Source organism: Gorilla gorilla, chromosome 6 (assembly GCF_029281585.2).
Source record: "Gorilla gorilla gorilla isolate KB3781 chromosome 6, NHGRI_mGorGor1-v2.1_pri, whole genome shotgun sequence".
Classification (NCBI taxonomy): Eukaryota; Metazoa; Chordata; class Mammalia; order Primates; family Hominidae; genus Gorilla; species Gorilla gorilla.
In genome coordinates, this window is record NC_073230.2 from 110,856,211 (window position 1) to 110,883,019 (window position 26,809).

The window sequence follows — 26,809 nt, forward strand, 5'->3', positions numbered from 1 at the left end:
TTAGGGGGACTCTGAATACTACACATAATATCAGTTGTAGACAACCAAAACAAATGAATGATTCCCAAAAAGTGAAATATATCCATTACGCTATTTATAACTGCTTATCTGGAAATGCTCAAGAAACTGACTTTGCAGTGACTAAATTGTTGCATGCCAATGTTAGAAAGGAGAGCTATATTACATCCAAGTTAGTTATGTGCAAAACATTTTTTTAAAAGACTAAAGAAGAGAGAGATATAGACAGAATTCAACCCAAGTTAAAAAACGAAAACAAAACATATTGTCCCTGGAGGAAGAATAGGTGATTGGAATAGAAAGGATTTTCACTTAATGCCATGTTACTGTAAACTATTAAAATCTGGAAAACTTTCCCAAAAATTACAATCAATGAAAATATGCCCTGGATATAACTGCTTAGTTCTATAATGCATGATAAACTTTATCCTAAGAGCACAATCACAAATTGATGAAATATGGTATTAGTGAAGGAGTTAACAAAGTGACAGAATAGTTATTTGCAATATCCCTTTTCTTGATTAATTAAGTACCTTTCATCAGTTACACTCAGTATTTTGATCATAGCCTTTTAACTTTTTTCACATTTATTATAGGTCTATATAAACTAGTAATACAACCCTTAAGTGTTCTGAATATTCAAAATAATAATAATAATACAAGCTTGAGTTAGGTTTTTTTTAATGTTTGCTGTAATTATATTTTCCTATTTGGTAAGTCTTCATTGATGGTACAACTATACAAACTATGCAAGAAGCCATTTTTGTACAGTTGTATACAAAAAGCCATTTTTGTACAGTTGTATACAAAAAGCCATTTTTGTACAGTTGTATACAAAAAGCCATTTTTGTACAGTTGTATACAAAAAGCCATTTTTGTACAGTTGTATACAAAAAGCCATTTTTGTACAGTTGTATACAAAAAGCCATTTTTGTATAGTACACAAATGCACATGGTACATTGTACAAAAGTAGAATCACATACTATAATATACATTTTATTCACTTAAGTAACAATGCCTATATGTTTTATTTCAGATAATTTTGGATAATTGAGGCAAGAACTTAGAAGAAAAAAATTATACAATTCACATGACATTTTAATACAGCCAATTTTGACCTAAAACGGTGATAAAAATAAATTAACCAATTAACACAAGTAAAATAATACTTCAGAAATATAAAACAAACCAAAATCAAGAAATCCTGGCCGGGTTCGGTGGCTCACACCTGTAATCACAGCACTTTAGGAGGCCGAGGTCTGGCCAATATGGTGAAACCCCATCTCTACTAAAAATACAAAAAATTAGCCAGGTGTGGTGGCACGTGCCTGTAATCCCAGCTACTCGGGTGGCTGAGGCAGGAGAATCACTTGAACCCGGAAGGTAGAGGATGCAGTGAGCCGAGATCGTGCCACTGCACTCCAGCCTGGGCAACAGAGCCAGACTCTGTCCCAAAAAAAAAAAAAAAAAAAAGGAAATCCTAGCTAAATATGCTTTGATATATTCATTCTCGTATAGATGTATATACACATGAGCCAAATAAAGTTTACAGTGTCTATTTTTCCATTATCTATACTATTATAATTTATCAAAACAAAATCCATAATGAGGCTGTCATATTTAAAGTAATTAATATTCATTACCTGAGACTGAAGTGCCAGAAAAAGGATAGTGCCATCTCTATGCCATATAAAACCTTAAATAAATACAAACCCTGATAAAAAGAAAGCAGCATGCCAGAGATCTCTGAAGACAGTGCCAACGCTGTGAGAGGTGCTTGTACCGTGGTTCTGAACTGCTCCCTCTTGTGTGTTATCTGTGGTACTAGAACCATCTCCTTCCCTATGTACTTCCAAATGGGCTGCTTTTCTTAATTTCCTTCATCAGAAGAGATTAAGAATGGAAGGCAGCTTTAATATTTTAATAACCACTTTCTCAGTAGTACAATCAAAATTTTGGAAAACATAAACACAGGAACTTTACTTAACACATAATAAAATTTAGATTTACTAGATAAAATTTAATCCAAATATCATGATGCATATTCAAGACCAATTTCTAGAAATGTTAAGGTATTGGTCCTTGCTTATAGTGGCAGGTCAGTGGACAGAAGGTTGAAAGGATTGCATTGGATGGATATTTACAGAAGCATTTCTTCCCTATTTGAATGCCACTTATCTGCAGATGAAGAAAGAAGAAAATTTAGATTGGAGAGAATTATAATCTAATTTATGGACGTTGCTATTTATCTAATGTATTATCTTTTAAAAATGAGATGCGCTTAAATCTCAGCACCCAAAAACTACAAATGTCACAATCTCTTAGCAATGATATTCAAAAGAGGACCTGCTCCAAAAGAACCTTAAAACAAACTCCAGTGTGCTGATTGGCCAGTGAGACATGCTATATTTACTGAATCAAGGGTAATATTAAACAGATTCAAACAGAATTTAGTGGCCAGGTGTGGTGGCTCATGCCTGTAATCCCAGCACTTTGGGAGGCCGAGGTGGGAGAATCGCTTGAGCCCAGGAATTCAAGACTAGCCTGGACAATAAAGTGAGACCCCATCTCTACAAAAAATAAAAAATAAAAAAACTAGTCAGGTAGGGTGGCATACACCTGTATTCCCAGCTACTCAGGAGGATGAGGTGAGAGGATCACTTGAGCCCAGGAGGTCCAGGCCGCAGTGAGCTGGACTCCAGCCTGGGTGACGGAGACAGTGAGACCCTGTCTCAAAAAAAAAAAAAAAAACAAAATGAAAAAAACAAAACAAAACCAAATAGCATTTAGTAAATACAGTTTAGCTGAAATTTTTTCTAGGTTTTTGTTTTTGCCAAAGCATCTTAGAAATACAAGATTTTTATAAGTAGTAGGAATTATTAACAATCTAGCTAACATATATTGTCTACATTGATATTAGGTGACTATAAATGAGCTTCAAGGAAAAAAAAAAAAAAAAAAGAAACAAAAACACAGGCATGTGGTCTTAAAATGGCCTTGAAGCAAATATGGAAACTAAATCATCTGGTAATTGATTCTGAAGCTCAGTGTTTTTTTGAAACAGCAACCTTACAAGATAAGATTTTAAGTCTATGAAGATAAGAGGAGTCAAGAACAATCGTAGATTCAAATTACATAAATGTACAAAAAGATTACTTTTTAAAAAACAGTACCTTCTTCTTTTACCCCCTGTACTTAGAGGAGGTTTGGGTGTTCTTGTGGAAACAATCTGGCAATGCACAGTTCCCAGGAGCAGCATCAGCCATATCGGCCCAATCACCTCTGTCAGAGGTATGCTGTGTGGGCTAGAAGTGGAGCAGAATAATACTATTGCAGCAACTATAAAAAGGGAAAGAAAATATGCTTAATTATAGATCTGATAGTCACCTCTTCAAAACTTTTAAAATTGTTTTTACATTATTTTTTGCCAAAATATTTTTCTAAATTTAAATGAGTTTAAAATATTACTATAGACAAGCTCTTTCAGACTGTTTTATTGTCTGCCACAGCCTAACCATGGTATTTAGTAATAAACTCTCAGAACAAGACAACACCCAACATAGTCTCTAAAGTACACCTCAACACTGCAACGTAAATTAGATGCATATGAATCAAAGGACATTTCTAAGTAACATCACAGACAATCAAAGAACCACCCTAACCTCAAGTACATTATTTCTTTGTTTTACAAATAAAGAAATCTTATGATAAGTGTATCATACAGATACAAAGAGCTTCTTATTAATAGAGGTCTATCTCCTTAGAATTAATAACAAATTTACTTAGGCATAGTTTCCAGAGAAACCACTAAACGTCCATCAATGTTAACTATTACTACATGAAGGGAAATCTTGTTTTGCCTATACAGCATCCCTTAGACTTTCTGGACATAAACTCTCTTTACCTTTGTCTCCCTCCTTTATCCATCAATCATACATTCTTATTTCTCCCACCTCAGGGACAGACATGTAACCTAGGCTTGTCACAGTCTTAGTAAGTCTGAATACAAAGGTTTATAAAAAGATGGGCAAGTGACCTAAGCAGGGCCAATCAGTCTTTTTCAGGGACTAATATAGGTGCTTCAAGACCTTTCTCCTAGATCACAAACACTAAAGACTATGAAAAAATGAAATTGCTAGGGGCCACCACCTAGAAAGAGCCAACCTAAGAATGTGACCAGAAAGACCAAAGTCTACAGCAAAAAGAAGTGAAGATATTATCTGAGCCTCTCAATCCAGCCATGCCTGAATCCAGGGCCAAGGAGTACCTAAAATAAAATGTAAATATTATAAGATTTTTGGTCATTTTGTTAAGTGTGATCACTGTAATGTGGTTATATGTGCTTATTTTGAAGAGACATATATTGATGTATTCAGGGGTAAAATGTCTCAATGTATATAATTTACTTAACAAAACAGATTAAGTAAACATCCCAAAACGTTAATCATTGTTAAAGAGATGGGTATTTAGGTGTTTAGGGTGACCATGTAATTTACCATCTAAACCAAGACACTTTTGAGAGTGAAAGGCACCAGGACAACATGAGTAAACTTGGGGTTGGACAATCCCAGGCAAACTGGGACATATGGCCGCCCCAGCTGTTGTACTATTCTATCTAGTTTCCTGGGGTTTTTTTGTTTAGCTTTTATGATAAACAGCAAAATTAACGACCAAAAAAACCAACTTCTTGTAAAAGCTAGTTTGCATTTAGTTTCTGCCACCTGCAACTCAAAGAATCCTGGTCCAATATACCAAAAGCTTAAAACATCACTTAATCTGCTAATACACTTTAATATACTTAAAGAGTATCATGAAAACAAATTTCAGCTGTATGTAACTCTAAGTAATAAGAAAAAAAATTTTAAATGCCAATCATCTTTATGAATTACCGTGGAATTTAACCCAAATTCTCTAGTTCTTCCGTAACAGTCTGGAATTTTGAAAAGCAGAGAGTCTTTTTTGTTTTTAATATGAATTCTAATGTGACTTTTATCAAGTTCTTTAATATTTTTGAGCCTTGGTTTAATCTTCTGTGTATCTACATAGTACACAGCATACATACAGTACATAGGCACCATAATAGGTTTTAGGTGAGGTAATGCATGTAAAACATTTTGAAAAGCTGCTTATACACAGTAAATGTATACTTAACATTGGTGAATAGTAGCTTTTTTTTATTTTTTAATTTTTTTAGCTACCATTAACTCTAATTTTTCTTGAGACGGAGTCTCGCTCTGTTGCCCAGGCTGGAGTGCAGAGGCGCGATCTCGGCTCACTGCAAGCTCCGCCTCCCAGGTTCACGCCATTCTTCTGCCTCAGGCTCCCGAGTAGCTGGGACTACAGATGCCCGCCACCACGCTTGGCTAATTTTTTGTATTTTTAGTAGAGATGGGGTTTCACCGTGCCATTAACTCTAATTTTAAAAGGGGCAAGTACAAATGCTTACTTAAGAAGTTCAGAGTTTCAGACACAAAGGAGAACATCTTTTAAAACTTTAGGTTTTATATAACCTGTTGCTGGTTATTTATCTGAACTCTTTCAGCCCTGTGATCACCATTCTCTGTAATCCTAGGGCTGGGAGCATACAAATTATATTTTCTGTATATCTTAACAGGAAGTTATTACATACTGTGAAATTCTGACGACAAGGCATTAGAAAAAGGAGGAGGAGCCACTTTCTTCCTCTCTTTTTCCTTCTTTCTTCTGACTGTATCTTTCTAAAAGTGATCATGTCCCTCCCATGGTCTCAGTTCCTGAGACAGTGGCTTTTCCTCTGTAACTCTGGTATCACTTCCCCTTTTTGTTTTCCTCTCAAGTTAAGGTTTAGAAGATATATGGAGAGCCGGGCATGGTAGCTCCTGCCTGTAATCTCAGCACTTTGGAAGGCTGAGGCCGGCAGCACACGAGGTCAGGAGTTTGAGACCAGCCTGGCCAATATGGAGAAACCCCATCTCTGCTAAAAATACAAAAATTAGCTGGGCTTAGTGGCACATGCCTGTAGTCCCAGCTACTCGGGAGGCTGAGGCAGAACTGCTTGAACCTTGGAGGTGAAGGTTGCAGTGAACCGAGATCATGCTGAGATCATGCACTCCAGCCTGGGCAACAGAACGAGACTCCATCTCAAAAAAAAAAAAAAAAAAAAAGGAAGATATATAGAGAAAACATTCACTTATTTTATATAATGCTGAGTTATACTTTTTGAGCATTTAATGAAGTCCTACGAACTAGACAGTGCTGCTAGAGATTTCTGCTGGAGATCAACTAAGACAGAATGTTGCTGGGCACAAACATTTCAAAGGCAGGACTTAATGTACTGGGCAAGGGGAACTCTAGGAGTAGGCTGGATGCAATGGCTCACACCTGTAATCCCAGCACTCTGGCAGGGTGAGGCGAGTGGACTGCTTTAGCCCAGGAGTTTGACACCAGCCTGGGCAACAAGGCGAAACCCTGCCTCTACAAAAAAATTTCAAAAATTAGCTGGGAATGGCAGTGCATGCCTGTCGTTCCAGCTATGGAGGCAGAGGTAGGAGGAATGATTGAGCCTTGGAGGTTGAGGCTGCAGCGAGCCATGACTGCACCACCGCACTCCAGCCTGAGCAACAGAGAGAAACTGTGGTGGCTGACACCTGTAATCCCAGCACTTTAAGAGGGTGAAGTGGGAGGATTACTTGAGGTCAAGAGTTCAAGACCAGCCTGGGCAACATATTAAGACCCCATCTCTACAAAAATAAAAATAAAAATAATTAGCTGGGCATGGTGGCGTGCTCCTATAGTCCTAGCTGGGCATGGTGGCGTGCTCCTATAGTCCTAGCTAGTTGGGAGGCTGAGGCTGGAGGATTGCTTGTGCCCGGGAGTTCAAGGCTGCAGTGAACTATGATCGCACCACTGCACTCCAGCCTGAGCAACAAAGCAAAACCCTATGTCTAAAAAACAGAATAGAATAGAATGGAATATTATCTTCCATTTTTAGGACTGTTAATCTTTAAGATTCAGTGGCAATTAGGCAATGCAGAAAAAAAGACAAGACACAGTCTCTGCTCCCTATTCCTTGGTTTAGACCAGGGGTATCCAATCTTTTGGCTTCCCTGGGCCTCACTGCAAGAAGAATTGTCTGGGGCCACACATAATATACACTAACGATAGGTGATAAGCTTTAAAAAAATAAAAAAAAATCTCATAAGGTTTTAAGAAAGTTTATGAACCTGGGTTGGGCCACATTCAAAGCCATCCTGGGCTGCATGTGGCCTATGGGCCATGGGTTGGACAAGCTTGGTTTAGAGGAAAGAAGAGACATATAAAGAAACAATGAAAATACCTGTTATGAACTAAACTGTGCTCCTTTCATCCTCCCCACACAAATGCATATGCTGAATGAAGCCCTAACCCACAATGTGACTACGTTTGGAGACAGGGCCTATAAGGAGGTAGTAAAGGTTAAACAGATTCGTTAAGTGTAAGGCCTTAAACTGATATGACTCTTGTCTTTATATGAATAGGCAGAGATACCAGAGTACTCTCTCTCTCCACTCACATACACAAGAAAGGCCCTGTGAAGACACAGCAAGAAGGTGGACATCTACAAGTCAGAGAAGCCTCATCAGACACCAACTCTGACATTGCCTCACTCTTGCACTTCCACCCCTCAGAATGGTGAAAAAATAAATTTTGTTGTATAAGCCACCCAATCTGTGGTATTTTGTTATGGTAGCCCAAGGTGACTAATATAATACTTATGATTAACTGCTATAATATACATAAGAAAGATATGTAACTACATTGGGGAGTTATGAAACAATTCTTAAAGAAAGTGATGTCTGATGTCTAATCTAAATTTGAGAGAACACAGAGGATTGACTAAACAAAAGGGAAAAGGGCTACCCCACGCAAAGGGAGTTGCATGTCCAAAGACACATAGGCAAAAAAGCATGGAATGTTTAAGAAACAGCAAAGAGCTAGTTTAGCCTGGTTAAGGTGGGATAGAAATTCAAGGAGGGATTTGAAAACTCAGACTGCATCTTGAAAGCAATGATAACTAGTGAAGAAATTTAGATCTTAAGCAGCTGGTTTGAATTTGTCATTTAATAGGTAAATGGACAGAAAGTAGAAGATGATATGAGGTTTCCTGGCAGTAATCTTGGCAAGAAACTAGGCAACCAAGACATGCAGAAATGGGGATAGAGCTGAGAATACATAGCTAAGATACTTAAAAAGCACGTAATTGAAATAAAAAAACTATACATAGTTATATAAAACCAAATCTGACTGCATTTGATTCTTTCTGCCTTTCAAGAAGTGCGAACAAGAACGAGGACATAACTCAGAGCACTGCAGCACCCTGCTTTTACACAGGGTGCTGCAATGGAGATAGACATACAGTGGTTTTCAAAGGTAATGGCAGCCTGCCGAGGGTCATCAGAGTCACATCATGACTTTGGCACTAGCTGTGTGACTTTAAGAAGGTTAAGTCATTTCTCTAACTAAGCTTTACTAGGAGAATGTTTAGTGTTCATCATAAGGGCCTTATGATTAAAACTTGGATTCTGAACTTAAAAATATCTCATTTAATGCCCAATCTAACCTGTGTTCCCTATTTAACTTAGAGGAACCAGTAAGTAAATTTCAGACACAATATAATTATACAATGTCAGTGAACTTTTAGTTACACTGGAAACTTGTTTGTCGTGGAATACTAGAAAGCAGCAATATCTTAAAAAGCACAATGCACTGTGATGTACAATCAATGGTACTGAATTACTCTAATAAACTATTACAATTTCTGACCACATTCAAATAAAGTTTTCTCTTCTAGGTAAGCCAGAAAACCTTTGAAGATAACTATACTTAAATTAAGCTCTCTTAAGTCCTTTTGAGAAGAAAACAAGAAAATGATAAAAATTATGATCACTATAACTAGAAAATATTGATAAGCAAATATGATCACTTCAGCAGTAATTATAATAGCAAAAAATAGCAATCAGCTTAACTGCCCAATATTGAAGTAGGACAAGATATTTTCTAGTAACTTAGAAGTTATATTTACAAAGACTTTGATATTATGACATTAGGTAAAAAAAAATGTAGCTGTTTATATAAAATAATCTCAACTATTTAAAAAGTATTATAAATTTAAAGGCAAGATGATGGGTAGTTCTTTTTTTCTTTAGCTTTTTCTACATTTTCCAAATTTCCTGCCATGAAAATATTATTATATCTTTAATCAGAAAACACACACACACATTCTAATAACAACAACCACAAAATTATCATAGTCCACACCCTTTTATGTATATAAGATGTAACCTGGCTTAGAAGAAACAACTTTATCTAAATAACAGTCTGCAGTTTTTATTATATTTTCATTTATTTCAAAAGTATCTCTTAGAATCTGTTGATAAAACAAATTTAAATAATCATTCAGGATTGTAATCATGGTTTTTTTTTAAATAACATATTAAAAAGACTGAAAGGACATCAACCAAATGAAAATAACTGCTTTGTTCACATGATGGAATATGAATAGTTTCTTCTTTAGTTTCTAAATGCTCTACAATGTTATACATGTTGTGTTATATACTGCTGCTAAGACTATGCACTAGAATGTTGTTTTAGGAGGCACCATAAGAGCTGTTAAGTGTGTGGTTCTGGGATCAGAATGCTTAGAATTGAACCTGGGCTCTACCATACTTGATGATTATGTGGCGTTGGGCACTCAGGTCTTTCAGGTCCCACGTCTATAAGCAAAGCATAGTAACAGTCCCTGTACTTCATCAGGTTGATGTGAGAATGAAATGAGAATCTAGAAAGCACCTAGCAGAGTGCACGGTATACAGAATTTTGATAAAGTATAAGGACAGCTCACATCACGGTGGTAAAAGGCACAGAAAAAAGAAACTATACCTATGGCAGGAATAATAAACTTGTATAGGTTGTATTTTTAAAAGACCGGTATGTATGTATGTGTGGAAGATGCATTTTGATGAGGTTTTTTTTCTAATTTTAAAAAATCTTCTCGATTTCTATTTTTCTTTAACCATCTACAGATTCAAATATTCATAAAATTATACTGAAAAATAACTGCTTTGTTTTCTCAAATATTTTTAATACCAAATCAATTATGTGCCTTTATTAACATACTTATACATCATACTCAGTAGTAGTTAGCATATGTTTAAAACAAAGACTTATTAAACCTAACAATGTAACATTCTGAAAAGTAAAAGCAAAAATCACTTAATTATACCTTGAAGAAGATAAAGGACAAGAAGCCAGAAAAAGATGACCTTTGATGTTACTTGTAACCACCACCGGAAGAAAAAGGGGAAAAATACAACTCGAACAATTCCCTTTCTGGTCAGAGAAGTCCAAGGACTTTCAGGCTTTGCCTTTGCAAATGCAGACCCTGAAAAAAGTAAAATAGGACAACAGAGTATATTTATATATTATTCTTTAATTTCTTTAAAGAAAAAAATTTCAATGTTTGAAAAACATCACATAATTTTATTCTGTATTATACTATGAGTGAGAAATGTCCAATTTATAGATACTTTAAATATTTTGAAAAAAACATTTTTTGAAATAACAGAATTTCTCCCACATATTTTATAAATATAGAACAATATTCAAATGTAATGTCAGTTCTAGTTAGGAATTACAAATCACCACTTTAATTGTTTTTTGGTTTTGTTTGTTTGCTTGTTTGTTTGTTTTTTGAGATAGGATCTCACTCTGCTGCCCAGGGTGGTGTCAAACTCCTGGGTTCAAGAGATCCTTCTGCCTTCAGCTTCCCGAAGTGCTGGGATTATAGGTGTGAGCCATTGTACCTGGTCCCATTCTCTCTTTTTAATACTATTCTTGTCTTCATCAAGGTTCACAATGTTTTTATTTCTAAAAAGATAGACAGACAGATAGATATCTGATATAGTTTGGAATATCTGTCCCCATCCAAATCTGATATTGAATTGTAATCTCCAATGCTGGAGGCAGGGCCTCGTGGGAGGTATATGGGCCATAAGGGTGAAGCCCTCATGGCTTGAGGCTGTCCTTGAGATAGTGAGTGAGTTCTCAGGATATCTGGTGATTTAAAAGTGTGTGGCACCTCCCCACTACCACTCTCTGGCTCCTGCTCTGGCCATGTGATGTGCCTGGTCCCGCTTGCCTTCTGCCATGGGTAAAGCTTCCTACCCCAGAAGCAGGTGCTGGTGCTATGATTTCTGTACAGCCTGCAGAACCATGAACCAATTAAGCCTCTTTTCTTATAAATTACCCAATCTCAAGTATTTCTTTATAGCAATGCAAAACAGCCTAATACAATATTTAAACCTATTTTGAATTCTGTTTCTTCCAGAACAATGTCTACTTGTATTAAGCATTTATTTATCAAAGACTCACCTCTTACAAGATCAACATCTATGAGGTCTGGTTTCACATGTGCTGTTTTCTTTGGTTTATTCCTTAGCCCCTATAATATATCAAAAGAAGCATTGGAATTGTATATATACTTAAATCTAGAACAGGAGAAAATCAATTTCTAAAGCTTTCAATTTAAAATAAAATTGTTAATAGTACCAACAAAATGTAACACATTATGCATTTGTTACAAATGGAACACAATTACAGTATTGTAATAAATTTTATTATTGTTCAAAAAGATATATTTAGAGATGTGTGTAACATGCCAGGCCGGTTTATTACCAACAGTAAAATTCTAATACAAATACTATTACTACCAAGCAAATTTAGGTGTACAGCTTTAGGTGTAGAGGGAACTATATTGGCCCCATACTGGCATTTGGAGAGCGTTGAGGCTAGCTAGGGGAGCAGCAGCCCTGAAGGAACCTCAAGGTGTGGTGCTGGAGGCATTATTTCAGAAAGCAGTAAATCACACAGCTGAGGACCAGAAAGGATGCAGACTTCTCAGCAGATGCCAATCAGCTGAGACCCAGGGAGGACAATGCACTACTCAAGGATGATGGTTGCCATTATGTTCACATGTCAACCCCTCATCAGACCATAAATGCCACCTCATCACCTCAGAACTTAGACACCATAACCAGGAAGGGGAGGAGGGAGAGGCAGTTGTCATAAACTGAATTCATTTAAACTTGAAATTATTGAACACTGAGTAAAATTAAGTTTCTGCTATCAGTATACAGAGTGGAGTGGGGGGTGTAGATCAAAACTAGTGAAAAAAAATCTATAACAAAATAAATTACTTTATTACTTAAGACTAGAATGTTAAGAATTGGAAGAGCTAACAAAAATAAAAATAAAAAAGAGAAAACAAACAAAAAACTGCAAGAGCTTAAGCTAAACTCTTCAGGAGCCAATTACTGCGAGATGACACAAGTGTTTAGATGATTTGGTTTTTATTCATTCAATTAAGCAAGTAACTGTGCAGTAAATCCTGTCTTTGGTCTTAATCCAAGTAACAATGACACCCCCCATCAAAGTAAAAATCTGATTAAGTATTCTGTTTGAATCTAAAACAAAGAAGAGAACCATATTTGAGGTCAGAATTAACTGAGGTGTCTAAACCAAAAATGCGCCCTGAAACCAATATGTAATTAATGTTTGAATCCCTTCAAATAGTTCTGGCTGAAGTTGCAAACCACCCAGAGATGCAAAAACAAAAATGAAGGAGACAGGGTAAAAGTTAAAGAAATAGCAATGATAATTTTATATATAGTCGATCCTCATATTCTCAGATTCCATAATTGCAAACACACCTACTTGGTAAAATTTCTTTGTACCCCTAAATCAACGTTCACGGTGCTTTTGCCCTAATTTGCAGACATGAATGGAGTGAAGAAAAAAAAATTGAGTCACCCAACGTGCATGTTCTCAGCTGAGGTCGAACAAGGTGATGCTTTAACCTTCCTGTTTCAGCTCTGATTACTGTAAACAGTGTCCTTTATTTGTTATGTTTTTCACATTTTTGTGCTTTTTGTTGGCAATCCTGTTGTTCAAGATGGCCCTCAAGTATAGTGCTTAAAACAGTGTCTCGTGTTCCTAAGTGCAAGAATGCTGTGATGTGTCTCACAGAGAAAATGTGTTAGATAACCTCTGTTCACCCAGGCACAGTGGCTCACGCCTTTAATCCCAGCACTTTGCGGGGGCCAAGGTGGGTGGATCACTTGAGGCCAGGAGTTTGAGAACAGCCTGGCCAACATGGTGAAACCCCGTCTCTACTAAAAATACAAAAAATTAGCTGGGCATGGTGGCACTCGCCTGTAATCCCAGCAACTCGGGGAGGCTGAAGCAAGGAGAACTGTTTGAACCCAGGGGTTGGAGGTTGCCATAAACCAGGGTCACACCATTGCACTCCAGCCTGGCGACAAAGTAAGATTTTGTCCCAAACAATATAAAGTAAAATAAATAAATAAATAAATAAAGATAACCTCTGTTCAGATATGATTTACAGTGCTGTTGGCCATGAATTGTTAATGAATCAAAAATATATATTAAATAAGGTGTCTTTAAACAGAAACACACATAAAACAAGGTACTTCCCCAGGCAGCAATGGTTCAGTATGCACTAATTCAGTGTTCATGGGTGAGTTTATAGAACATAGCTACCCCAAATAATGAGTATGGGCTGTATCTGTACATTATTTCTGATTTTAATGTCATTATAAAGCGGCTGATGGATTAGAAATCATTCCCAAGATTTTGCAAATTGGAGAAGCAACTGTAATAATACATATATTTAAACAAAACTTCATTAATAAAGCACTATTTGGATTTAGTATTGTTTATTACAGTAAGATTTTACCTTTATTACTGTAAAAATATTTGAAAACAGTAACACATTTTAACTTACTTGTTTTTTATAAATTGCTTCCCTAACAACTTGAAAGTAACCTTATTGCCAATGTCTTCTGACTAATCTGAATCCTAATTTATTGCTGTATACCTAAAATTTTTATCAAGATTGTTTTAAGAACCAAAAGTCCCTATAGGAGAAACAGTAAGTTGTCTTGATTTGTACAACTATTGTTTTTCAACATGCTTCTTCTAATCGACCTTGTTTATATGGGGTTCATTTCCAATTTTATATTCTATTAAAATATATTTATTTTGAGCTATATTGTAGAGCCACACCCTAATAGCCAGTTTCAATAAAATTTTCCCTCTAAGGTAGCCTATCAAGATAATTTAAAGGTTTAAAAAGAAAAAAAAAAGAAAAAAAAAAACAGAAGGCCAGGTAAGGTGGTTCACGCCTGTAATCTCAGCACTTTGAGAAGCTGAGGTGGGCAGGATCACCTGAGGTCAGGAGTTCAAGACCAGCCTAGCCAACATGGTGAAACTCCATCTCTATTAAAAATACAAAAATTAGTCAGGCGTGGCAGCGGGCGCCTGTAATACCAGCTACTTGGGAGGCTGAGGCAGGAGAATCGCTTGAACCTGGGAGGCAGAGGATGCAGTGAGTTGCGATCGAATCTACAATTATTTTATTCACAAAAATACAAGAAAGCATCAAGATATAACATTCATAAAATCTGATTTTAATTAAGTAGCTATTTTACACTGGAAAATTTTCAATTGGCTTGGGGTAAACCACATTCACACAAAGTAGCATAGCTTTCAGTACTATCAAGAACTGTTAAACAGTTTAAATGAACAAATAAAAAATGAAAAGTAAGATTTTCTTTAAAAAATGAGATTTTTAAAACCACTAATTTATGCACAAACTAGAAAGTAGAAACAAGCAGCACAAATGCAATTAATATCCAATAATAAAAATATTTTATTTATTAAATATAATTTAAACTCTTATAGTATGTTCCTATAGTGAAATGACTCAAACACAGTAGTATAAAGTTTTTTATTTAAAAAAAATTCTCTAAGTACACAGATAATGTTGGGCCAAAAAAAAAAAAAAATGAAATGGGCTGTTTAAGTTTAGGAAGTGCTTCTGTTCAGTTATCTAGACTTCTGTGTATTGTTAATATCTAGACTCCATCAAAGTACATAAACAGTTTCATTTTCTAGAAATCTTGTTTAGTTCCCCCACCCCCTTTTTCTCTGTAATGACTTTATAAGCTTTTTAAGTCTAGTCTTTTAAGAAGCTTTAAAAGTCTAGTAGATAGTAAAACAGGAAAAACTTCCAAATTTACTTTTAAATTTTGGTCACGGTAATCAGAAAAAATCAAAGATTTTAGTTATAATTTCTAAAATGGTTATGAAAAAATAATTTGCAACTTACAAAAGGTTTTACGCTTTAGCAATATCAACTCTGGGTCTTTAATTGAAAAATAAACATTTCCAAAAAATATATTTTCATGTCTTTGATTTCTCTAGTAGCTGCTCACTGCTTTGACAGCTAATGAAAGAATCAATTACATTGGACAAACTCAATACATTTGGTACACTGTTCTCTAAACAACAGGTAGAGTGTTTTTTTCTTAATCAAATATTAACATTAATACACCACAGTTATGTACCTCTCTAACTTCCTTAGAATAAATACGGAATTATTTTACACCATAATTTGCCTCCACTAGAACGTTTGGTAAAAATGAAATGTGCTTTTAGGCTTGTTAACAAATTGATCCTTTTAATTAAAAATAACAAGAGTAGGGAGGATGATAAGTTTATTATGTATGTATGTATGTATGTATGTATGTATGTATGTATGTATGTATTTTTTAGAGACAAAGTCTCACTCTGTTGCCCAGGCTGGAGTGCAGTGGTGTGATCATGGCTCACTACAGCCTCGAACTCCTGGGCTCAAGTGATCCTCCTGGTTCAGCCTCTCAAGTAGGTGGGACTGCAGGTATGTCCCAGCTAATTAAGAAAAATAATTCTTTTTTTTAGAGATAGTGTCTCACTTTGTTGCCCAAGCTGGTCTTAACTCCTGGACTGAAGCAATCCTCCCACCTGGGCCTCCTAAAGTGTTGGGATTTCAGGTGTGAGCCAGATAAATTGATTAATGGGTAGTGTGTACATTATTCATGTGATGGATACCCCAAAAGCTCTGACTTGACTGCTACGCAAGCTATGCATGCAACAAAATTGCACATGTACCCCATGACTTTGTAGAAACAAAAAGGAAACAATAAAAATCTATAATTCAGTGGTTCTAAGTACATCCACAATATTGTGCAACCATTACCACTATCTAGTTTTAGAAATTTTTTTATCACCCCAAAAGGAAAAAAAATAATGAGAACAACTTTTCTTTAATTTTGTCTTATTTTTATCTTTATTTTTAAAGACTAGTCAAGTGCAATAGTGGGAAAGAAGGAAAGAGTGAAACAAGGAGTTCATCTGATCTATAACTGTCTGTGAATGATCGAGATAACTTGCTACCTTCACACCTGCCAAAAGAGCAAGTTTTTATGTTTTTAATTCTTCAATTACTATTACAAGGTATCATCTTTAAAGGGAGACACACTTCAGAAAGAAGTTGTAGGTCCTAACTTTCCCTAAGATCATCCTGTTAGTAGCACCAAGTAGTAACTAATATAATCCTTCCTCACCCTAACGTACATTTAGGATTTAAGAGTTCTTTTAAAAAAGAGGAGGTTACATAAGTAATGTAGTAATTTGTGAATACAAATAGTAATTTGTGAATAGCTCCCAAAAACTAAAAAAATTATTTACATATATTTTTTCTGAGGCTTTTAAATTCCAAATGTGTCAACCTGATAACATAACCTCTCAAGGTACTTATATCTCCTGTCTAACGAGTTAAAGGCTTTCTAACTGTCAAAGAGGATAAAAGGTATTATGGCATCTTACTAGACCTCTCTGCTGCTCTTTATTTGCTTGACTATCCCAACTCTTCTTCATACTCTCTCCATACTATTTTCTCATGGATCTCCTACTTCTCTTTCCTTCTTTACTTGCATCTCTTTATTTACCTACCCATTAAATGTTAGTTATTTCCCAATGCTCTGTTCTCAGTCCTTTTATTTCATCATTCAACAGAAATCTACTCATTCCTATAGCTATATCTATATAATGTTTTATATATGTATGTATCACATACAAACACATACCTATACATATTCACACTTTATAAACTGAGAACTCTCAAATGTCCCTCCCAAGTACCAAATAGATATTTCTATAACAGAATTCTAAATGTGCTCTTCTTCCAGTATTTCCTATCATCCTTAGTGCTGCCTGTGTACATTTGTTAAAATATAATCTTCTGCTTAAAATCTTCCAATATCTCCCCTGTTGTTTTCCAGATTATGTCTAAATTCTTTGGCAAGGTATTCAAGCCCCTTCATAATTTGACTTCCATTTTCCTTTCTAGTTTTACTCCTAATGACACTAGTCTCCTTCCTCTATCCAACCTATTACCAAATCAAACTCCTTAGGGAGTCCTGCCTCAATCATGTTTCTTCCATCCTTTACATATATTTCCATCTGCTCTTCATCTGTCTGAAATGTCTTCCTTGAGTTAATGAACCACTTCCTCTATGAAATCTTTCCCAATCTCCCCAGGCTTGTCTCCCCTCTCACTCTTCTATAGAGTTTTAGGCATGCCTCTCTTAAAGGAATTTATCTCACGTGTAATTATGCATCTCCCCTACAAAACTATAATCTATTTTATCTTTCTGTCCCATGACTTAATCCTATATTTAACACATACCACAACTTTGTTAAATGTATTAATCCTTCCTCAAAAGTTTAGAGATTATAATTGCCAAATGGGAAAGAATCTTGCTCTTTATTACAAGTGACTAAGTAGTCTAAACATTAACAAATTTTTGGACAGATCTTTAGTAACTATAGACACTGGTTTTCAATCTAATGAAAACTTTTCTATACAAAATAGAAAATGTCAAGTAACTAAAGTAATACTGTCTGTGTCCAGATTAAATTTAGCTCGTGCAGAAACACACTGATTAGTATCTATGCAAATGAAAAATATAAATCTTATTACCAATAAAGAGTGCTGGGAAACAATAAATTCAGTTGAAAAACAGTTTTCATGCTAGCGAGGTAATCTATGAGAATATTTTATCAGCATAAGAGACATGATTACATGTTCAGGAAGAAAATGCCTACTACAAAAACATTTTAATTAGTGCTTTACTGTCCTAAATTCTTTTTTAAAATGACCAACTTTTCAGTGACTCTTTTTGAGTCCAAGTCAATCTGTTAGTAGCACTAAAAAGCAGATCTCAATTAAGCAGAGCAGCATTTGCACAGGATCACTCAGGCGGGAAAAATCCTGAAACACTTACCAGTTTAATAAACTGTACAGAGCAATGACAGCATCAAAAGGGAGGAAAAGCAAACTAGAAGTATAAGTGACAAGTGAAAGGGGAAAAAAGCTGACAAAAAAATAGTCATTAGAAATTCAATTTTAAAAGAACAGAAAGATGATAAAAAGAAAAAACCAACATCAGAAGTAAACGTGACTATGGTAAATAAAGTTTACTTCTTTCTTTAAAAGCTTCAACAGAATAGTAATTTATATCTTAAAAGTATATTAAAAAACACTACAGAAAATGTAATTAATAATTCATAGAACTATGTTTCAAAATAAACAAAACGAAATAAACTCCTTACCTTGATTTCTCTCTGTTCAACAGATTTTTCCCATATTTGTTGATCATATGCTCCAATCTATGAAAAGAAGACACTACATTAAATGGTCATTGCTGGTACCCATCAAATAGGTATAACTCTGCTTGAAATACAAGCAACTCAGTATTCATTCAGCACAGATTAGATTTAGCCCTATCTCAGACTTCTCAGATCAGTATCATATTACTGCAGCGGTTCTCAAAGTATGATTTCAGGACCAGTAGTATTAGCGTCACCTTGGAATTTGTTAGAAATGCAAACTCTCAGGCCCCACTCCAGAGTTACTGAATCAGAAATACAAGAGTGAGGCCCCAAAACCTGTGTTTTAAAAATCCCTCTTGAACAGAGAGGGGAACAACAGACACTGGGGCCTACTTGAGGGAGGAAGTTCAAAGGAGGGAGAGGTTCAGAAAAAAACCAAAAAACTATCAGGTACTATGCTTAGTACCCAGGTGGTGAAATAACCTATATACCAAACCCCCAAGTCATGAGTTTACCTATATAACAAACCTGGAAATGTATCCCTGAACCTAAAATAAAAATTAAAAAACTTTTTAAAATCCCTCTTGATGATTCCGATGTTGAAAACCACTGCCCTAGGGAATCCTTAATTGTAAATAAACACAATTGCTACAGCTCTGTTATATTTGGGGAAAAACTTCCAAGTGACAAATTCTTTATGGCATTATTTTTAAAGAAGAAAAGTACTAATATGCTATACAATTAAAAATTTATAAACATGCAGACTGCAATTACCACTTAAAGTTTAAATTGGAAAACAAAGTTGTGAAATGATTGAAGACACAGGAAAATAATTATGAAGCAGAATTTCTTACAGCTTCTATTTTTATTATTCTTAGATGCTGGAAAGTTCTCTGAACTATACCTTCACCAGGGCAGGATGAACAAATCATTCTTTATTGTTCCCACCCAAGTTATTTGCTATTAGCTCCTGCTGTCTCCAGTTTCCACTTAATTCCCCATATCCAAAAGGACACTGAAATGGGTCAACACCATATAATTGTGACTAGGAATTTTCATTATTTGCATTAATTTAAAATTAGAATCCTAAGAAATTAAATATATTTCAGATAACTACATTTAAGAGACTAGAGACAGAAAATGACCAGAGATAGGCAATGATATTATAAGAAAATACAGGAGGAAAGAGTATTTTCTGACTCACAACATAATTTACCCTAAAGTCCTTTAATCTACACATTATTTTTTATATCTCAATTTCAAGAACTGAGAAACTGAGAATACCAGAATGGGTTAAAAGTAGACACAAAGGAGGTAGAATAAAATAACTTAAGTGACTCGATAAGAACCTTTAATGTCTGTTATTCTTTTTTTTTTTTTTTTTTGAGATAGAGTCTTGCTCTGTTGCCCAGGCTGGAGTACAGTGGTGCAATCTCGGCTCACTGCAACCTCCGCCTCCTGGGTTCAAGTGATTCTTCTGCCTCAGCCTCCTGAGCAGCTGGGGCTACAGGCACGTGCCACCACGCCTGGCTAACACGCCTGGCTAATTTTTTGTATTTTTAGTACAGACGGTGTTTCACCGCATTAGCCAGGATGGTCTCGATCTCCTGACTTCGTGATCCACCCACATCAGCCTCCCATAGTGCTAGGATTACAGGCGTAAGCCAACACGCCCGGCTATTCTCTCTTATACGTTATCTTGCTCGTATTAATTCTTCTGGTCCTGTAAATCCTATTCTCTTTTTCACCACTTTCCTATGACTCTTTTATTTTAAAAATCATATTATGGCTGAGTGCAGAGTGGCTCTTGCCTGCAATCTCAGTACTTTGGGAGGCTGAGGTGGGAGAATCGCTTGAGCCCAGGAGTTTGAGACCAATCTTGGCCATGTAGTGAGACCTGTCTCTACAAAAAATTAAAAAATTAGCTAGGTGTGGTGGCACATGCTTGTAGTCCTAGCTACTCAGGGGACTGAGGTGGGAGGATTGCATGAGCCTGGGAGGTTGAGGCTGCAGTGAGCCATGATCATGCCACTGCACTCCAGCCAGGGCAGCAGACTATTCTGTCTCAAACAAAAAACAAACAACAACAACAACAACAACAACAAACCATATTATACCCCTAAAATTAAAATATTGTAACACCTAGACCAAGCTACCTAGACCAAACAACATACTTATATGTAACTAAAACTGCCATGAGTCTCTATGAAGCAGGATTAAGAAACTCTAGGTAAACAACAACCAACTGGTTAGTCCTAATGGTAGAGGTGACCTGCGGTGACTAGTTGCCCCTCATCCTCTTAAATTCTAAATTCAATCAATCAATCATCTTCCTTAAAATCAGAAAAGGTAAGTATGGGAACATAGATTCCACATGAATAATTCTGCTCTAATAGGATAATTCAGAATAACTGGGCTTAAATGCAAATAAAAATTTATTTTTTAGGCCAGGTGCAGTAATTTATTTTTTTAGGCTGGGTATGGTGGCTCATGCCTGTAATCCTAGCACTTTGGGAGGCCAAGGCAGGCAAATTGCTTGAGCCCAGGAGTTTGAGACAAGCCTGAACAACATGGCAAAACCCTGTCTCTTCAAAAAACACAATAAATTAACCGGGCATGGTAGTGCACCCTTGTAGTCCCAGCTACTCAGGAGGCCGAGGTGGGAGGATCACTGGAGCCCAGGAGGTCAAGGCTGCAGTGGGCCATGATCATGCCACTGTACTCTGCCTAGGTGACAAAGTGAGACGCTGTCTCAAAAAAAAAAAAAAAAAAAAAAAGAGGCCAGGCGCGGTGGCTCACGCCTGTAATCCCAGCACTTTGGGAGGCCGAGGCAGGCAGATCACAAGGTCAGGAGATTGAGACCATCCTAGCTAACACAGTGAAACCCCGTCTCTACTAAAAATACAAAAAATTAGCCAGGCGTGGTGGCGGGCACCTGTAGTCCCAGTTACTTGGGAGGCTGAAGCAGGAGAATGGCGTGAACCCGGGAGGCGGAGCTTGCAGTGAGCCGAGATTGCGCCACTGCACTCCAGCCTGGGCGACAGAGCAAGACTCCATCTCAAAAAAAAAAAAAAAAAAAAGTGTAACTATTTCAATGCACCGCATACTTTTTAGTAAAATAGTAATTAAAACTAATAAAGAATAGGTACCAATATGTTTTAATAACTATTTTGGCAGTATTTTGTTTTCATATACAAAAGGGTGCCTAACTTGTCTACAAAGTAACTATTTTTATTTCTAGGCAACTCAAGAAAGTGAATGTGTAGATACATGTCCTATAATCCTAAAATCAGGAAAAATAAAATAATCCTATTCGATAGACCAAATCAGAAATGGATGTCAATCCTTGGCATAACTAGGTTCAGTGCAACTCCAGCATGGTACTTAATAGGCCCGAGGTTAGAAAGGTACAGAAAGCCTAAGAAACTCTGCAGTGAAGCAGTAGGTAAAAGTGGAAATGCTTCTTGAAAGCTGACATATTTCACTGTAAATAGCAGAATGCAATCCTAAAGGTGGGTGGATAGACATTCCTATTAAAAAAGCCACAGGATAAAATGGTTTGTTTTACTGGAAAGACACATTTATTCAAAGATTTGATAGGTGAGAGGAAGGGCAACTTTTACTGTTAATAGAATGTCTCATGATGGTGGGGGGGGGGGGCGTCTTAATTTTTTTAAACTAGATAAATTTCATTTTCAATTACAGCAATTAAATGTCTGTAAGTGCAGGAATCAGTTCTCCTTTGCAGCAGACTTCTTCTGTTTTGGAAATACTACCAGATAGGCCAGGCATGGTGGCTCACGCCTGTAATCCCAGCACTTTGGGAGGCTGAGACAGGCGGATCATGAAGTCAGGAGATGGAGACCATCCTGGCCAACACAGTGAAACCCTGTCTCTACTTAAACACACACACACACACACAAAATTAGCCAGGCGTAGTCGTGCAGACCTGTAGTCCCCACTACTCAGGAGGCTGAGGCAGGGGAATTGCTTGAACCTGGAAGGTGGAGGTTGCAGTGAGCCGAGATCGCACCACTGCACTCCAGCCTAGTGACAGAGCAAGACTCCGTCTCAAAAAAAAAAAAAAAAAAAAAAGAAAATGCTACCAGAATGAACATTTTAGTTACTTAAGCAAACAGACTACTTTTTTGGAGAAAACTGTGAGGACGCTGGTTAACCTAAATGCAGGTGTCTCAGAAGGAGATGTTCAGGGTTTTGCTTAATAATGTGTATGCCTTTAACAAATTACCCATACATATGAATTCAGACTGAATTATCTCTGAAATTGTTTGTTTCTTGGGATACGTGTGTAGTACACCAGTGGCCTCATGAAATCAGAGTGGTAGCCAGATCCTAGAAGTGAGAGTGAAGGGAGTCTAAAGATCTCTTCCAGCCTTTAGTCTCACTTTATTCCCAGCTGGCAAGATAGTAGATCAGAACCCCTGTGGCTGGAGTCAAGCTCTTCTCTGAATGAAACATAATTCTACTGTCAATCATTATAGGGCAAGAAAAGAAGTGACACTTAGGACTAGGAAAGAGAAGAACCATCTTCTCAAGACTTAGGGTCATGGATCAAGAATAATTTGCAGAGCTGTGCTACCAAAGTTAAAAAATAACGGGACAGGTTTTCCAACTATTTTACCTCTAACACACAAATATACCCAAACCATTTCCAACATTTATATTTTACCCCAACAGATATTTCCATTAACACACATTTCCATTTTACCTCTAAACACAAATAATGCACTTTCCCCTTCTGCTTTATATTTATTGTTACTGTATCCCTCTTATTTTTTTTTTTTAATTTTTTGAGACAGGGTCTCAGTCTGTTGCTCAGAGAGACTTGGCAGACTTGATTGAGTTGCATAAGTTTGACAGGTGGTTTTTAACAAATTTCTTCTACATAAAATTAAATCGCAAGGCCAAGTTCAATTATAGTTCTCTGTGAAAGAAAACTCAGGAAGAAAATAACTACTTTTTTTAAAATGGCATACAAAAGATTAAAAGAAGATCAGTGGTTAACATTTTTCTAATGGTACAGTGATTTTAATAAGATGGTATGTCTTCAATTGAGAAATAAATACTATGTAATATTTTGACTACTTCGAAATTTTTGATACCTCCTAACTGTTCTTTTTCTCCTCCCTCCTCCAATGCCTCCAGTGTTCGTGTGTTTAGAAAAGGGCCTATTCAACATAATCCATAGGTTCACAGAAAAGAGGTTTCTTTAAAAGTACCTAACATTCTAGGCCGGGCACAGTGGCTCATGCCCGTAATCCCAGCACTTTGGGATGCAGAGGTGGGTGGATCACTTGAGGTCAGACCGTTCAGACCAGCCTGGCCAACATGGTGAAACCCCGTCTCTACTAAAAATACAAAAAATTAGCTGGGCATGGTGGCGCACGCCTGTAATCCCAGCTACTTGGGAGGCTGAGGCAGGAGAATCACTTGAACCCGGGAGGAGGAAGTTGCGGTAAGCCAAGATGCACCATTGCACTCCAGCCTGGGCAACAAGAGTGAAACTCCGTCTCAAAAAAAAAGTACCTAACATTTTGAAAGGATATATACTCAAATAATGTTTTGTTGATAGATACACAGAGAGAGATATACTAAGGTAATTAACGTACAAGTAATGGTATAGATATCCAACCATATTCTTCATTAAGTAATGATCTGTTTCAAGGAGGGAAAAACATTGTTCCATCATGTAAGAGGAGACTCTGAAATCCTGATTTATATTTTGTAGCCAATAGTTTTGTATATTGTGAGAATGTGAAGTCCTTTCTCTGGTGCTTGGCTATGGTAAGCAACTTTATCAAGGCTCTTGTTATTACTCCCAGAGACGCCCTGAATACCTTAAGCCTCTGGTGCACTCATTCCCAGAGCTGACCTACAGTCAGCTTTTCCATTCCTGGTCCCAGATGACCAAGCACTTTGTCACCTACAAACTCATCCTGTATCTTTGGTAACATGTCTGGCAATCCTATACCAATGCCTTAGAATAACTCCTTCTTCTTAATGACAGCAAGGTCAATTAAAGATTTTCTTCCCACAAGCTTTAATTCCTAATTACTGTGACCATCACCATTCCTGGAAGAATGTCTAGCCAGTTACTACTTCCCTGAGAACACTGAAGTCTTAAGATACAAATATCATTTTCTGTCATCTCCACTTCTAGTATGTTTTCTCATCTAAAGTTTGAGCCATTACAGAGGTCAAAACTGATTAAAAAAAAAAAAAACAATAATTATGGAACAGCATCCTGAAAGCAGTAAGAAGGGTAAGAGTCAAAAGGAAAAAAAAAAGAAATTGAGATACTGGAATTTAGCAATATCAAACAGATGAAAATTCAACTAAATGAATATTCTTTAGATGCTTTCTGACCTACTGAAGACTGTTCTAACAGGAAAATTTCTAACAGGAAAATGAACACTTTATACACGTTGTAAAAACTGAAATTAACATAGCTAATATGCTATATTAAATATATGTAAATATATACACCAGATATTTAGAAGGATACATGAAAATCATTAATAATGATTACCTCTGAGAAGTACCAAAGACAACAGCACTTTTCCTTTCTGCCTTATATTCATTGTTACTGTATCACTTTTTTTTTTTTTAAAGACAGGGTCTCACTCTGTCACCCAGACTGGAGTGTAGTAGCATGATCTTGGCTCACTGCAACCTTGATCTCCCAGGCTCAATCAATCCTCCCACCTCAGCCTCCTGAGCACCTGGGACCACAGGTGCACTCCCACCTTGCTCAGCTAATTTTTTATGTCTTGTAGAGGTGACGGCTCCTTATGTTGCTCCCTATGTGGCCTTGAACTCTTGGGCTCAAGCAATCCACCCACCTCAGCCTCCCAAAGTGCTGGGATTACGGGTGTGAGCCACTACGCCCAGGCACTGTATCACTTCCTCCCCTGCCCCTCTCCACAATGGAGATGTACTACTTTTATAAACCAGGATTCGAACCCAGGTCTATTGGATTCCAAAGTAATTTGAACTAGTTATCTTAGAAACTAATATGTTCCATAGTAACTAGTAAAGTTACTATCACTGAATAGGAACTTTATAGAGAATCATGTACCTCCTCCTACCATTACTCTAATTTTATATGTTTCTATACACTGAGACAAACAAAATGGGAAATGAGAAGAAAAGGGAAAGGGGGAAATGGAGGAAGGGAAAACTGGTAAGGAAAGAAAAGCGTAAAGAAACGGGAGGATTGGTAGGTAGAGAAAAAGACTGCCTTTGTCTAGGTATCTGCCAAGGTCAGCTCTGGCTCCTATGAACAACTTTCTTATGAATATGATGGTATCAAAAATACAAATGTTAAAACCTAGATAATTAGATGGTGAAATGAGAAACGTATCACTCAGGAATTTTAGAAAAGAAGTAACTTTGAAAAACAATTTGAAAAGCTACTCTTAGGCTATCTAATTACCCCTAGGTTATCACATTCAGAACAGCAGTGGTTCAGGTATCAAGAGGCCAAAGAGAAGGTGTCTTGCTTCAAAAAGGTAGTTATCAATAGTTTAATTAGATTGAGTGCTTAGATAAAAGATTAAGAATTCTCAAATAAAAATAAGCAAGGCAAAAAGAGACCCAGATTTGCAAACATATTTAAAGCACCTAGTTTCCTTAACTAATGAACAGATACATCATAATACTGTATGTCAAAGCCCTAATTTTTCCTACCACCATGTTTAGTTTCTTTTCTCTGAATCTCATTTAAGAAACTCTGAAAAGCAAGCTATTAATTCTGACAAACACTAAATGCCGTACAAAAAGAAAACACAGAGCCCAAATTTATTTCTAGATGAACCCCATGCAACAAACATCAGAGGCCAATCATGTGCCAGGATAAATGCTGTCTAATTTTGTTAGCACGAGTATCTATTAAAAGTATAACAATAAGGCTGGGCACAGTGGCTCACATCTGTAATCCTGGCACTTTGGGAGGCCGAGGCAGGCAGATCACCTGAGGTCAGGAGTTCCAGACTAGCCTGGCCAACATGGTGAAACCCTATCTCTACTAAAAATACAAAAAATAGCTGGGTGTGGTGGTGGGCGCCTGTAGTTCCAGCTACTCAGGAGGCTGAGGCAGGAGAATCACTTGAACCTGGGAGGCAGAGATTGCAGTGAGCCGAGATCCCACCACTGCACTCTAGCCTGGGTGACAGAGCAAGATTCCATGTCAAAAAAAAAGTATAACAATAATACCCTCAAGGCAAGAGATTACAGAAT

The 26,809-nt window shown here is 36.7% G+C and overlaps 1 protein-coding gene across 7 annotated transcripts in view; it reads right to left on the minus strand.

The window, feature by feature from the left end:
• The window catches only part of PHTF2 (putative homeodomain transcription factor 2), a 183,985-nt gene that overhangs the window by 68,570 nt on the left and 88,606 nt on the right, over nucleotides 1-26,809 (minus strand). For all 7 annotated transcript variants that reach the window (XM_055392512.2, XM_055392514.2, XM_019031739.3 and 4 more), the window contains exons 3-7: nucleotides 18,551-18,607; nucleotides 11,408-11,477; nucleotides 10,260-10,418; nucleotides 3,193-3,358; nucleotides 1,733-1,897 (exon numbers count right to left, since the gene is read on the minus strand). In XM_055392512.2, coding sequence (XP_055248487.1) covers nucleotides 1,733-1,897; nucleotides 3,193-3,358; nucleotides 10,260-10,418; nucleotides 11,408-11,477; nucleotides 18,551-18,607 — 617 coding nt within the window. The remainder of the gene's footprint in view (nucleotides 1-1,732; nucleotides 1,898-3,192; nucleotides 3,359-10,259; nucleotides 10,419-11,407; nucleotides 11,478-18,550; nucleotides 18,608-26,809) is intronic.